General features: G+C 63.3%; 1 protein-coding gene across 1 annotated transcript in view; it reads left to right on the plus strand.

Moving 5' to 3' along the window:
• The first annotated feature begins 231 nt into the window (after nucleotides 1-231).
• The window catches only part of LAMA5 (laminin subunit alpha 5), a 45901-nt gene continuing 33253 nt past the window's right edge, over nucleotides 232-12879 (plus strand). The window contains exons 1-5 of the mRNA XM_015567674.1: nucleotides 232-495; nucleotides 9054-9171; nucleotides 9432-9550; nucleotides 9628-9798; nucleotides 9925-10022. Coding sequence (XP_015423160.1) covers nucleotides 238-495; nucleotides 9054-9171; nucleotides 9432-9550; nucleotides 9628-9798; nucleotides 9925-10022 — 764 coding nt within the window. The 5' untranslated portion in view covers nucleotides 232-237. The remainder of the gene's footprint in view (nucleotides 496-9053; nucleotides 9172-9431; nucleotides 9551-9627; nucleotides 9799-9924; nucleotides 10023-12879) is intronic.

A 12879-nucleotide genomic window follows, 5' to 3' on the forward strand; every position in this document is an offset into this window, starting at 1 on the left:
GCGGGAGGCAGCTGATCAATGATTCTCTCTCATCATTGTTGTTTCTATCTTTCTCTCTCTCCCTTCCTCTCTGAAACCAATAAGAAGATATTTAAATAAGTAAGTAAGTAAATAAATAAATAAACCAACTGGGTGTCCCTCTCCTTCCCCTCCTGGTCTCTCCACATGGATGTGACCACCTCTCACATGAGCTATGTCTCCTGAGTCGGGAGCACAATAGACACAGAAAATGAGTGAATGGTGAACGAGGGTCCCAGGTTGGGGTGTATGATGTGGGAGGGTGAGTGGAGGGGACAAGCAGTCCAGGCCCTTCTCCACCATCTGCCCGCTCCGTCCCCCCAGGGCCAGTACTGTGACATCTGCACAGCCGCCAACAGCAACAAGGCGCACCCCGTGAGCAATGCCGTCGACGGCACGGAGCGCTGGTGGCAGAGCCCACCGTTGTCCCGTGGCCTGGAGTACAATGAGGTCAACGTCACCCTGGACCTGGGCCAGGTAGGGTTCCTTCTTTGTCTGTCACAGCCCCCACCTCTGCATTTCTGAGCCCAGGGTCCCCACCGGAGCACCCTCGGGCCAGCCAGGAGTCTGGGCAGACCTTCCCCTGGGGCAGGCCCAGCACAGAGGTGTAACCGCAGGCACCTCACGCGCTCTTTCCCCATCCCTGTGGTGAAAAGGCGGCCGTGGGGAGTTAGGGTGGGGGTGCTGAGGGTCCAGCATGGAGGCAAATGCTGAGCCCTGGTGTGTATTCTGAGGAATTCTTCTGCAGGGAGCCAGGCTCTGGCTTGCTGGTGTGGGAGGGGCCCCAGGAATGTGGAGGAGGCTGGTGGAAGTGGACATTCCTGGGATACCTGTGCTGCAAAAGCCCGGGGTCAGGTGTGCCTGCTCCGGGCCCTGTGCAGGCAGGAGGGTGGGGCCAGCATTTTCCAGAGACAAGAGCCCCCCTTGGTGGGCCCTGCTGGGTCGGACTAGGGTCCAGGGTGTGTCCTGGTACTGTGTTTCTTTGCCCAGGGGCCTGGCCTTGACATCCTGGCCTGTGAAGTGGGCCAGAGATCCCGTCGCCTCCTGGGATGGGGTGGGGGCGGGTAGATGAGGCCAGGCCTGCCTGGAGTTGGGGTGACAAGGTTGATCTTGCCAGACCGCACCCTGCGAGGTGGGGAAGGAGTCAGGTCTAGATGCCAGAGTCCAGGCCGTGTGACCCGGTGCGCCTGCCTGTTGTGAGCCTCCTCCTGCTGCGTGCGACCCTGAGGGTCTGAGGAAGGTGGTGAAGTGTCTCACCTGAGCTCACTGGAAGGGCAGACCCCACGGGCAGGTTTGGGGGACAGTGTCAGGCACCTCCCTGGAGGTCTACAGGTCTGGCCCAGTGGTTGGGTAGGCAGGGGGAGGAGTGGGTTTCAGTTCTACGGGTGGCCTGAAATTTTGGGGGCTCTGGACTGGCTGCGATGTCCTGGGGAGGTGGGGAAAGAGGCTGGGTGGGAACTAGGGAGAAGGCTGCCCCTCACAGGCTCCTGCAGGCAGGTCCCAGGGCTGGTGCTGGTACCTGACCCAGGTCTGGCTGGAGCTTTCATGGGGTTCCCAGCACGTCTGTGCTCTACTGTCCCTGGGAGCCTGGGAGGGACCTCAGAACCCTGTGTGCCCTGGGTCCCCTACTCTGGTACTGCAGGTCGGTCAGAGGGAACTTGTGCTGAGCTGGTGGGTTCTCGCTGCTCCTCCTGCTCCTCTTCCCCTCCCTCTGGGACAGGCCTGGCCAGGCTGGGGGAGGGGCGAGGGCCCTAGCTGGGGGTGCAATGGCCCAGTCTCCATGGTAACCCCAGAGTGGCCTTAGAGCAGGTGGGCACAGTGCCCGCAGCCGAGGTGCAGTGTGGGGCTGAGGAGGAGCTCTCGGGGTCCCTGCCCCTCTTGGCTCCGTGCCGCCTGAGCCGCTGTGAACCTGGCTGGAGATGTGGTGGCAGGCAGCTCATTTGCTCGGTAGACTGGTCCTGGGCCAGGATAGGGTTCACTGCGGGCACCTCCTGCCTCTCCAAGCCTCAGTTTCCCTGACTGTAAAATGACCCGCAGGAGAAAGGGGCCATTTCTAGGTCTGCGGGGAGGTGGACCCACCCCTCTACCTGCCATGGTTCCCTCCCCTCCCTCTCCTTCCTCTTCATCTCCCGAGCCCTCTTTCCCGTCTTCCCCACACACACCCGGTCCCTGCCTGCCCGAGAGCCCACCAAGCCCCGGTCTTGGTCTGGCCGAGAGGCTGCCAGCCTTGGTCGGGACGGGGTGGGGCCTGCTCACCGTGTGCGTTGGAGTTGGGTGGGACGATGGACCCAGCTCCCTCCAGGGTGAGAGGCTGGAATTCCGGGGGGAACAGGAAACGGGCTCATTGCCCTCCTCCCTGAGCACGAGCAGAGACTGGCTCTTTGGGGCGCCACTTGCTGGGGTTGGGGACGGAGACTAGGTCCTGCCCTCAGCACCCAGTCTGGGTAGAGGAGCCCACGTAGGGGAGGAAGTGAGGGCTCTGGGGGCCGGAGCACTGGGGAGGCATCTGGAGGTGCAGGCGGGCCCTCCTGGGCCCTCACAGTGACCCTGGGGTCTGTGCCTCCAAGTCTACCAGATCTGGCGTCAGGAGCACCTGTGCCTACAGTCCGATGGAGGAGGTGCCCAGGGCAGAGCCCTCCAAGCACGTTCCCTGGTGCAGATGAGGGACAGGCTGGGCGGGAGGGGCCCAGGGAGCCCAGCCCCCGACTGGGGTTCTCCCACTTTGGGTAATCCTTGGAGACGAGGGTCAGGTGGGGCGGGGCTTCCTTCAGGAAGTGGGGCTGAGTGGGCAGCAGGGTTGGGCACTCCGGTGGCAGGCTGCCAGCTGCCTTTGTTCTGGGATCTGGAGCGGATGCCCTGGAAAGGGGGTGGGGTGGCCAGCATGGGCATCAGGAGGCCTTTCTGCCTCTGGGAGACTGAGAAGGCCGCTGCTGTCTCACAGCTCCTCCTCTGCTGGGTGGGTCGCCCGGAGCTGGCGGGGGCAGCGAGCCTGCCCTCCTTCTGACCTTTCCCCTGTGGGGGACGTGGGACCCCCTTCCTTCCCGTTGCCGACAGAGCAGCAGGTCCCAGGAGCCAGGTCCTGCCTGGGAGGGGATGCAGGGCTCGGGCCTTGGGACCTTGCCCCGCGCCCTGCATGGATCTCTGCCCAGGACCCTCAGGCCCGAGACAGCCATTAGTGCCAGCCTCCAGGTGGGGCCGGCAAGGCTCCGAGGCTGGTGCCAGAGGTGCTGCGTCCCGAGTCCCAGTGTGTGACCTGCCGAGGGTCCTCCCAGGGGCCACAGGTTCTGCTTATCTCCTGTCCCTCCTGTGGGACCTCCCGTTGCCTTGGGCTCTCCCTTCGCTGCACCCAGTGCGGGGTGGGTGCTGTTTCCGAACTCCTGGGCTCAGGCCACGTGGTGAGGCAGGTCCTGACCCAAGTGCTCTGCCCCTACCAGGGGTTCTGCCATGGGGTCTCAGGCCCTCTGCCCAGTAGTTTTAAGGACCTGGGCAGGTGAGTTGAGGCCCATGGAGTGTCCTCCTCCCTCTCCAGACATCTCCCGGGTGGCCCTTACTGTGGCTGCAGCACGTTCCCCAGGTCCAGGTGAGGAGCGCTGGATCCCGGTGCTGAAGGGCCAGGTGGAGGGGCCCAGCAGGGTGACAGTACAGAGGGATGGCACCGGCCTTGAGGTCTAGGCGGGTGGCTGGCTGTGAGGCCAGAAGTGTGGGTTGGGGCTAAAAATGCCAGGTGAGGGGTCAGTGGCCTCCCTGGGGGACAGGACCTCAGGTGGGTTTGCTGAGGAGCAGAGCTCCGGTGAGCTGCCCTGGGCACCTGGGCACCTGGGCACCCGTGTGGAGGGACCAAGACCTCACCTGGCCTCCGTGCCTCGGTTTCCTCCTCTGTACATGGGGGGCGGTGAAGGCACCTGGGCACCTGCTTTGGGCCTTTGTACCTGAGCAAGGGCCCTCTGCACCAGCTCCTTTGGCTGGATCCCCGTTTCCAGGCACCACGCCCGCAGGCAGGTTGGCTCGGGGCGCCCTGTGCAGGCCGCCTGGTCCCCGCGTGCCCCGGCCTGGCTTCCCAGAGGGCCAGCGGGGTTATTCGAGGGGAGTGGCAGGAAGTTCAGCTGAGGCTGGCCAGGCTCTAGTTACTGAGCCCAGCGGCCAGGACAGGTGTGGGGCCTGGACTTGACACAACCCCTTGAGCTGGGCCATGGGGAGGTCCTGGGGGGCCAGGCAGGGCACCTCCTGCTCCAGCACAGGCGTCTCCTTGTGAGAATCGGCGAACCCTGCCTCTGCTGGGCCTTTTCCTGACAGCCCTTCATCCCTGGCCTGGTGCTTCCTGCCCCTCCGCAGCCACACACAGTCAGCCTGGCTGTTCGCCTCTGCTCACTTGGGTGCACACAGATGTCCCCCGCCCCTCACACTAGACGCCCCCCCCAAAGGCTCCTGTTTTCCATCTTTTGTTCTTTTATTATTATTATTGATTTTTAGAGAGAGAGAGAGAGGGGAAGGGAGAGGGATAGAGAGAGAAACAGCAATGGGAGGAACATCATTAATCGGCTGCCTCCTGCACGCCCCCACTGGGGATCGAGCCTGCAACCTGGGCATGTGCCCTGACCCGGAATCCAACCAGGGATTTCTTGATTCCTGAGTCAACACAACTGCTGAGCCACACCGGCTGGGCTCCCATCTTCGTTTTTTTGTTTGTTTGTTTGGTTTTATTGTTTTGTGTGTGTGGTTTTTTAAAAAATATATTTTATTGATTTTTTACAGAGAGGAAGGAAGAGGGACAGAGAATTAGAAACATCGATGAGAGAGAAACATTGATCAGCTGCCTCCTGCACACCCCCTACTGGAATCAAACCTGGGACCCTTCAGTCCACAGGCCGATGCTCTATCCACTGAACCAAACCGGTTAGGGCTGGTTGGTTTTATTGTTGCTGTTAATCCTCACCCGAGGATATTTTTCCATTGATTTTTAGAGAGAGTGGAAGAGAGAGGGAAAGTCAGAGAGAAACATCGATGTGAGACAACACACGGATCGGTTGCCTCCTGCACGAGCCCCGGCCAGAGCCTGGGCCTGGGCCTGGGAGGAGCCTACAACCAGGGCACCTGCCCTGACCAGAATCGAACCTGGGACCCTTTGGTCCGTAGGCTGACGCTCTGTCCGGCTAAGGCCCGTCTGTTTTTAAACAAACCCCACAACGTCGACCTCCAGCAGCGCCGCTCACGGAGACTAAACTGTTTGGGCTTGAGGTCCCCTTGGGATAAACTCCACTTCCTGTGGCCGGGGCTGACCACCTGGCCTCCTGGGCCTCTGCTGGGGGGAGGGGATGGGAGCAGGGAGCACCCTGAGGTTCTGGCCCAGGGGGCACTGACGCTCCACTCTAGCTGCTGAGCTCCTGAGCACCCAGCAGGGCCCTTCCACCCTCCCCTCCCCTGAAGTTCCCCACCTGCTCTGCGCTCCTGTTTGTTGGGCACCCGTCCCGCAGAGTCAGGCCCCTGGGCCTCTGCCTGTCCCTCTGCATTTCCATGCTTTACTGTTCCATTCCCCGCTCTGCTGGGGCTGGTCCTCCCTGACCTGGTGTGGACGGCTGTTCTTTACCCCGATGGGGGCCTGCATAGACTCACCTGCCCTGCCCTGACCTGCCCTGGCCCCTGCAGGCCGGGCCAGCCCCTGCTGTGGCGTTAATCTTTATCAAGGTTTCCAGAGGGATCTCTGCTGAGAGGGTGGGCACACTGGGGAGAGGGCAGACCTGAGGGGCTAGGCCGTGCTTTCAGCAGACCGGGGTAGGGGCACAGGCGCCGGCCCAGCACCTGGGCAGGGAATCCAGGAGGTCTGGGTGCCCCACTGTTCACTCGAGGGGAATGGCCTGGGAGCTAGCCCGGACGCTCGGTCTAGGAGGGGCTTCCTGCCTCCGCCCGGCCACAGCCTGGGACCCTGGCCCAGCCCCAGGAATCAGCCCTGCTTCCGGCAGGGCCAGGGCTGAGTCAGGACTGCCCAGTGATTCACGCAGCCTGCCTGGTGGGTGGGGGCTGGGCCCTTTGCTCCTGGCCTGCCTGGCTCTTCCTAGCTCTGAGATGGGCCAGGGCAGAGATGGGGTGTGCTTGCAATCCAGGGGTTCCAGCCACCACCCTGCCCTTGGTGACAGAGGTGCCTGAGCCCAGGAGGCTGCTGGCCACCCTCTGCGCCCTCCAGGTTCCATTCCTCTCTAGTGTTGTCCAAAACCCAGCCTCGGCCAGCCAGCGAGCATTCCCTCCCCACCGGGGCCTCCGGTCTCTGGAGCTGAGCGCGGCACCAGGCGCAGTGTCCGGACAGGTGCTGCTGCTTTTGCTTGTCTACCTCAGGGACAGGTGCATCTTCTGTGCAGGCCTCTGGCAGCCATCACGCCAGACTCCTGACCCCTGTCTTTCCCCTGCTCCTGTGCCCAGGAGGGGATGTGGCTACTCAGGGTCCCTTGGCCATCAGTGCCTGAGCCCACCTGGGCCTCCTGCTCTGGCCTGGCCCCCGTCAGGCATTGGTCACGGGGGCAGGGGGGCAGAAGCCCTCCTGGGGGGCCCTCTGTGGTCAGGCCGGGAATGGGGGCCAGGGTAGTGACCGAGAGGCCGTCCGGCTGCTGTCCTGGAGACGTGCCTGCCCCAAAATAGCCAGATTGTTAAAAATAACTCAGGAGGCTTTTGTTTGGCTTTTGCTTAAAAGACGTTCTTTCCTTCTGCAAAGAGCTCTGCAGCGGGAAAGGTCAGCCTGCGCTGGCAGCAGAGCCGGCGGGCGCTGGGGGCAGGGCGGTGGGCGCGGCCGCCAGGCTCTCCCGGGTCAGGCCCAGTGTGGCCTTGGGAGCAGCACCAGGTCGGGGACAGACCGAGAGAGAGCGCTGGGCTCATGCCTTTCCTCCCCTCCAGCCTGGGCCAGGGCCTCTGTGTGACAGACAGATGGCCAGGTGGACAGCCGCAGGGGCGGGGTCTTTCTCTGAGCACGTCCCAGCATGACGGGCGTGGGGGCAGTTCCAATGACGCCTGGTCCTGCCTCATCAGTGCCTTCAAATCAATATTTGTGCAAGTGCCCTCAGCTGGGAAACATGCAGCTGCCGCCGATGGGGGGGCAGAGCTGGCCAGTGGCGGCTGCAGCCTGGTGGCCTCGCTCAGGGAAAGGCGGGGGTGGGCCCGTGGCTGGGGGGAGCCTTCAGTCTCCTGGGGGCCTTGGGTGACTCACACACAGCCAGGTCCCCTGGGGGTCCCTGGAATGCTGAGGGTTGGCCAAGGTGCTGGCTCGGTACAGGGTCTGTCCCCCGGGGCGCACCCTCCCGCACCCAGCAGGGAGGGAAGATGACCTCAGAGCCTGGACATGGGTGACTAGGCTCCCCCCGCCCCCGCCCAGGAAGGCCCCTGGCTTGACAGGGGCCATCCCTGAGACAGGCCTTCCGGGAGGGCCACCTCAGCACAGGCGTGGCTCCGGGCGGGACCCTGCTCCCGCTGGCATCCTTAGCAGCCTGTGCCCCTAAGGGCTGGGCCTTGAGGGGTCACTGTCCCTCCATGGGGTCAACATGGCGGCCTTGGGCAGCCCTGGAGGGGACCCCTGCTCTGCCTCAACTGGTCGCGGGGTGATTCAGACCAGTGGACGCCCAAAGGGGACCTGCTCCTCTGGGCTGGGCAGGGCCCTCGGAGGGTACGGACGGTGGCCTGGAGCATGACATCACCCTAGGGTTCTGTGGACAGTTCAGAGCCCACAGGGGGTGCCCCTGTGAGCCGCCCTGGTGTGGAGGGCGGGGGGTGGGCACTCACTATGTGTGGCATGTTTACCAGCATGTCTGGGCCCCCCACTCCTGCACGCAGACTCGGGGTGTTTGTGTCCCCCACTACCCTGTACGGATCTCCTCGGAGCCCACACACAGAGTTCAGCATGTACAATGGCCGTCGGCTTTGCTGTTCCCTTGGCATTGGGGCCGAGGGGAGGGGCTTGTCCTCAGAGCTGCCTGGGAACCACCGTCCGTCCCTGTGGGAGACAAGCCTGGGGTGGGCGCTCCCAGGGGGCTGTGCGGGCAGAGGTGGGGTGAGCCTGTCACGCACCCACCTCGGGGCCTGGGTGGCCCTGCCCCGCCATCAAGGCCTCGGGCTGAGTAGGTGCTTTTGAGCCCGTGATGCTCCCAGGGGTCCCAGGGGTCCCAGGGGTCCCGGGGCCTTTCCTGGGGGCTGGGCCTGGGTCCAGGGTTCCAGTGCCGATGTGATGTGGGCCTCCGCCGTGTGCATCATCCCGGGGAGCGGGGTGAGGGGGGCCTTTGGCAGTGAGAACCAACTCCCCATGTTCCAGTCTGTCTTCCTCCCTGGGACCTGTGACAACAGAGGCATTGGGTCCAGCGGCGCCTGGACCATCCCCCCGGGGCGGGGTGCTTCAGTTCCGGGGGCTGTCAGAGTGAAGGGCGGGTTCAGATTGGCTCTGAGAGAGATGGGATCTGACCAGGTGAGACAGGACAGGTGCCCGTCCCCAGGAGGGGGTGTCACCTGCCAGCTGTGCAGTGAGGCCAGGCATGATGGGGGCGGCCACAGTGCCTGGCCACTGCCTGTCGGAGCTGTGTGACGGGTCGGGGGGAGCGTGAGCACCTGTCTTCTCCTTGACCAGCCTCTCTGTAGGGTCTGTAGATAGGCTGCCCCCCAAGTCTTAGCCTCAGAGCCCTAGGACCAGTGTGGCTGTTGTACTCTCGGGGCGGGGATGGGGAGGCAGGAGGGTCTGGGCCCTGGACCAATGTACCCCCAGATCCAGGTGGGGAGCCCTTAGGAATGGCAGTGTCCCCGGTGTAGCTCTCAGCGGCCATGGGCAGTCATCCAACCCAGGGGCTACTCCGTGAGCGGCTGACCCTCTCCCCTGGGTGTGGCTGGCCCTCTCCCCTGGGCGTGGCTGACCCTCTCCCCTGGGCGTGGCTGGCCCTCTCCCCTGGGCGTGGCTGGCCCTCACAGGAAAACGCACAGATGTCCACTGTGGGAGAAGGGAGCCCACACCCACCCCTCCCCAGTAGCCCTCCAGGCAAAAGGAGGGCCTCGGGCATCACCCCCTCCCCCTGCAGGTGTTCCATGTGGCCTACGTGCTCATCAAGTTTGCCAACTCCCCGCGACCGGACCTCTGGGTGCTGGAGCGCTCTGTGGACTTCGGCCACACCTACCAGCCTTGGCAGTTCTTCGCCTGTGAGTCTCTCGGAGCCCAGGGCTGGCAGGCGCGTCCCGGGTGGCGTTACTGCCCGCTCTGTCACACCCAGCTTCTGTTGGGTCAAGACTGTGGGGGGCGCACCCCAAAGGCAGGTGGGGCTCAGTGGCTCCCTTCCCTGACGTGGGACCAGTTCCACTTCACAGACTAGGCCATGAAGCTCTGGGGAGCTCAGGCACACACGGCAAGGCCGCTTTCCTGGCCCTGCACCCTCACTCCCCCCCGCCCCCTGATTCCGCAGCCTCCAGGAGGGACTGCCTGGAACGATTCGGGGTGCCGAGGCTGGAGCGCATCACGCAGGACGACGATGTCATCTGCAGCACGGAGTACTCCCGGATCGTGCCCCTGGAGAACGGCGAGGTGGGCCAGGCGGGTGCGGCGGGCCCCGCGGGGGGTGGCGGCAGCCAGGTGCCGGCCTGACTGCATCCTGTCTGCAGGTGGTGGTGTCCCTGGTGAACGGGCGTCCGGGGGCCATGAACTTCTCCTACTCGCCATTGCTGCGTGACTTCACCAAAGCCACCAACATCCGCCTGCGCTTCCTGCGCACGAACACACTGCTGGGCCACCTCATGGGCAAGGCCCTGCGGGACCCCACCGTCACCCGCCGGGTGAGCACGCCGGCCGGGCGGGCCACGTAGGGGCCCAGGTCACATGGGGGGTCTGGGCCATGTGGGGGTCCTGGTGGGTGGGCCGGGCTGGTGTGGGGGCCACGACACTCACAGCCGGGTGTGCAGTACTATTACAGCATCAAGGACATCAGCATTGGCGGGCGCTGCGTCTGCCACGGCCACGCGGATGTGTGTGACCCCGTAGACCCTGCAGACCCCTTCAGGTGAGATCGTCGGCTCCCTGCCCACCCCCTTCATCCCCTGCCAGCCCGGGGGGAGGAGGCCCGGTTCTACTGCCCGCCATGTCCCTGACCCTGTGAGCTGCACTGGCCGCCACGCCGTGGTGTCTTTCCCGTGTGCACAGAGAGGGGAGGGGCAGTGCCCTAGGCCCTGCTGCCAGTGGAGGTGAAGTTCTTGTCCAGGCCCCGAGCCCAGGGCCTGATGGACGGGAGTCGCCGTGGAGGCGTCAGCCTGCGGCTGCACATTCCTGTCCTCTGCCAACCCCACAAACACACTCCCTCCGCCCCCCACCCTGACCTTCACCTCCCACCATAGGCAGGCCCAGGGCCTGGACAGGGAGCTGAGGGTGCCGAGCCCCCACAGGCGCCCCGCACTGTGCAGGCAGCAGCCTTGGGCCTGAGTCAGCCAGTAAGGCAGGGCCCAGGCATCTGCATCTTTAACAAGCGGCCAGTGGGTGTGTGCCCTGTACCTTCCTTGCCTCAAAATCACGCAGCCCCCACACCACGCTCTTGGATTTGTGTCTTCTCTGTGCCTTCTGCTGGGGTTTTATTGCTTTGTCTGTACCCCAATTTATAGGGAGACAAGTGAAGCCCAGACAGCGTAGAGGCGAACCCCAAACCAGTCCTTTGCAGCCAATGGGTCTAAAGAGGGAAGGACAGGCAGGCCCTGGGGACCCACCTGCTGTCCACGCTCCATGCCGCCGCGGGCGCAGGTTTCTGCCTGCCGCTCTCAGGCAGTCATTGCTCTAAGAAACTTGGCGCCAAGTTAGAACTTGTGAGGCCTGGGAGGGGCGCACACCAGGCTGCCAAATTGGTCTCGGAAGAGAGGCAGGTCTGCCCTTGCCCACTGGGCGGTACCGGCACCCACCCTGACTCACCGGCACTGCACGTGGGCGTGGACGAGCTCAGCTCCCAGGCGGGGCACAGGGCTGCACAGCCTCCCCAGGCCCAGGCACCAGCACCCAGCATACGCCAGTGTCTCCACTCCCCCTCCCTAGACCTGGAAGGTCGTGGAGGCTGCTGCCAGTGTCTGGGTGCTCTGGCTGCTATAACAAAACACAGATCATGCTTCACTTCTCACAGTTTTGGGGGCTGCTGGGGGCCACTTCCCGGGTCCCAGAGGTGTCCTCTCACTGCATCCGCACATGGTGGGCAGAGGGCAGGGGACTCCGGGTCCTTCTATAAGGACACTAATCCCTTGAATGAAGGCTCCACCCTCATGACCTGACCACCCCATAGACCCCCAGGCCGCTGGGCGTCAGGTTTCACATGTGAACTGGGGGACACGTCAGTCTGTGGCAGCTGGTGAGTCTTTCCCGGGTCTGTGTGTCATCGCCTACAATGGCTGTTTGCCCTCACTCTTGGGTGAAACTTTAGCTGACTGTGAAACTCTGGCTGAAGGTCATGTCTCTCAACACTTCGTGGTCTCTCGTCATCTGGATGCTTGGGAGAGTCCCCTTTCCTGCGCATGTTGCCTGGGCATCTTCTGGAAGTTTCTGGTCTTGGTGCTCCGCTGGTCCACTCTGGTGTTAAGGGGTGAACATGTGTTCTCTGCCTCAGGACTCATGCTTTTTTTAAAAAATTGTGGTTTTTATTTTTTTTATTTTTTGGTAGAGAGAGGAAGGGAGAGAGAGAAACATCGATCGGCTGCCTCCCACACATGCCCCAACTGGGGATCAAACCTACAGCCTGGGTGTGTGCCTTGACCAGGAATCAAACCTGCCACCTTCCGGTGCACAGGACGATGCTCCCACCAATCGAGCCACTCGGCCAGGCCAGGACGCAGGCCTTTTGACACCCTTGGCTGTCAGCTCTCTGCCTGCTGGGCTCCTCATCTGCCCCTTTTCTCCTGGAATTCGGTTATGGTTTCCTTCTGTCCCGGGCGTCTGGACCCTCGCCTGTCTCCACACTGCTTCTTCCGCTCAGCCTCCTCACTGCGTCTGCCCTGCTGCGCAGCCCACCCATTGAGCCTTAAATGCAGTCATTTTGCTTCTTGTTTATAGGAATTCTGACTGGTTCTTTAGTCACACCCACCTATTTTTCTTTTTAATTTAATTTTCCCACCTATTTTTCATGAATTTTAGCTGCCTTAGGTGAGTCCTTAAGCGTCCTTGTTTCAGGCGTCTGCCCATTGCTCCGTGAAGCTTTGGGGTCAGCCCTGTCTGCTGCGGTGGCGGCCCTGCCCCTCTGTGCCTCCCGTGTGCCCTGGATCGGGAAGGAGCCTCCCGAGTGGCTTTGTGAGGGCTTTTGCCAAACACACTGGGTATCACCAACCTGGCACAACTCTACGCGAATTCCTTAGCTTAGGGGTGCCCTGCCCATGTCGATCATTGGGAAGTCTAACGGCAGCTGCAGCCTGTGGGTGCCTCCCTGCGGCAGACTGTCCTGCCCCCCCTCTCCCTGGACGCCAAGGGACAGCAGTGCTGACGCCCAGGCCCTGCGGACCCTCGTGGGGACGGGGTTAGGGTGGTGGGGGTGGAGCTCTGGGTCATGCACAGCGCTGGCCCAGGACCCAGAAACACACAGCTCAGATGGGCCCACTCTGGCCCCACCTTGGTGACATATGGCCTAGGCCGGGTGGGGCTTTGGCATGAGTGTCTGCAGGAGGTGGCCGCAACCTCCGTTCCCAGCTGCGGCCCGCTGTCCCCGCCCCTGCCAACAGGAGCTGCTGTCTGGGACAGCAGGCAGGGTTCCAGCCCTCCCCCGGTGGCCGCCCCCGGCTGGAAGGGGGAGCTGCGCTTGGCCACCTGCCTCTGGGGAGTGCCCGGACTCACGGGCTTCGGACTGAGCTCAGGGCTGCCTGCCGAGCAAGACCGGGGCTTCGGGGCCTGGCCTCGGGGGG

Source organism: Myotis davidii, unplaced genomic scaffold (assembly GCF_000327345.1).
Source record: "Myotis davidii unplaced genomic scaffold, ASM32734v1 scaffold244, whole genome shotgun sequence".
Taxonomy (NCBI): domain Eukaryota; kingdom Metazoa; phylum Chordata; class Mammalia; order Chiroptera; family Vespertilionidae; genus Myotis; species Myotis davidii.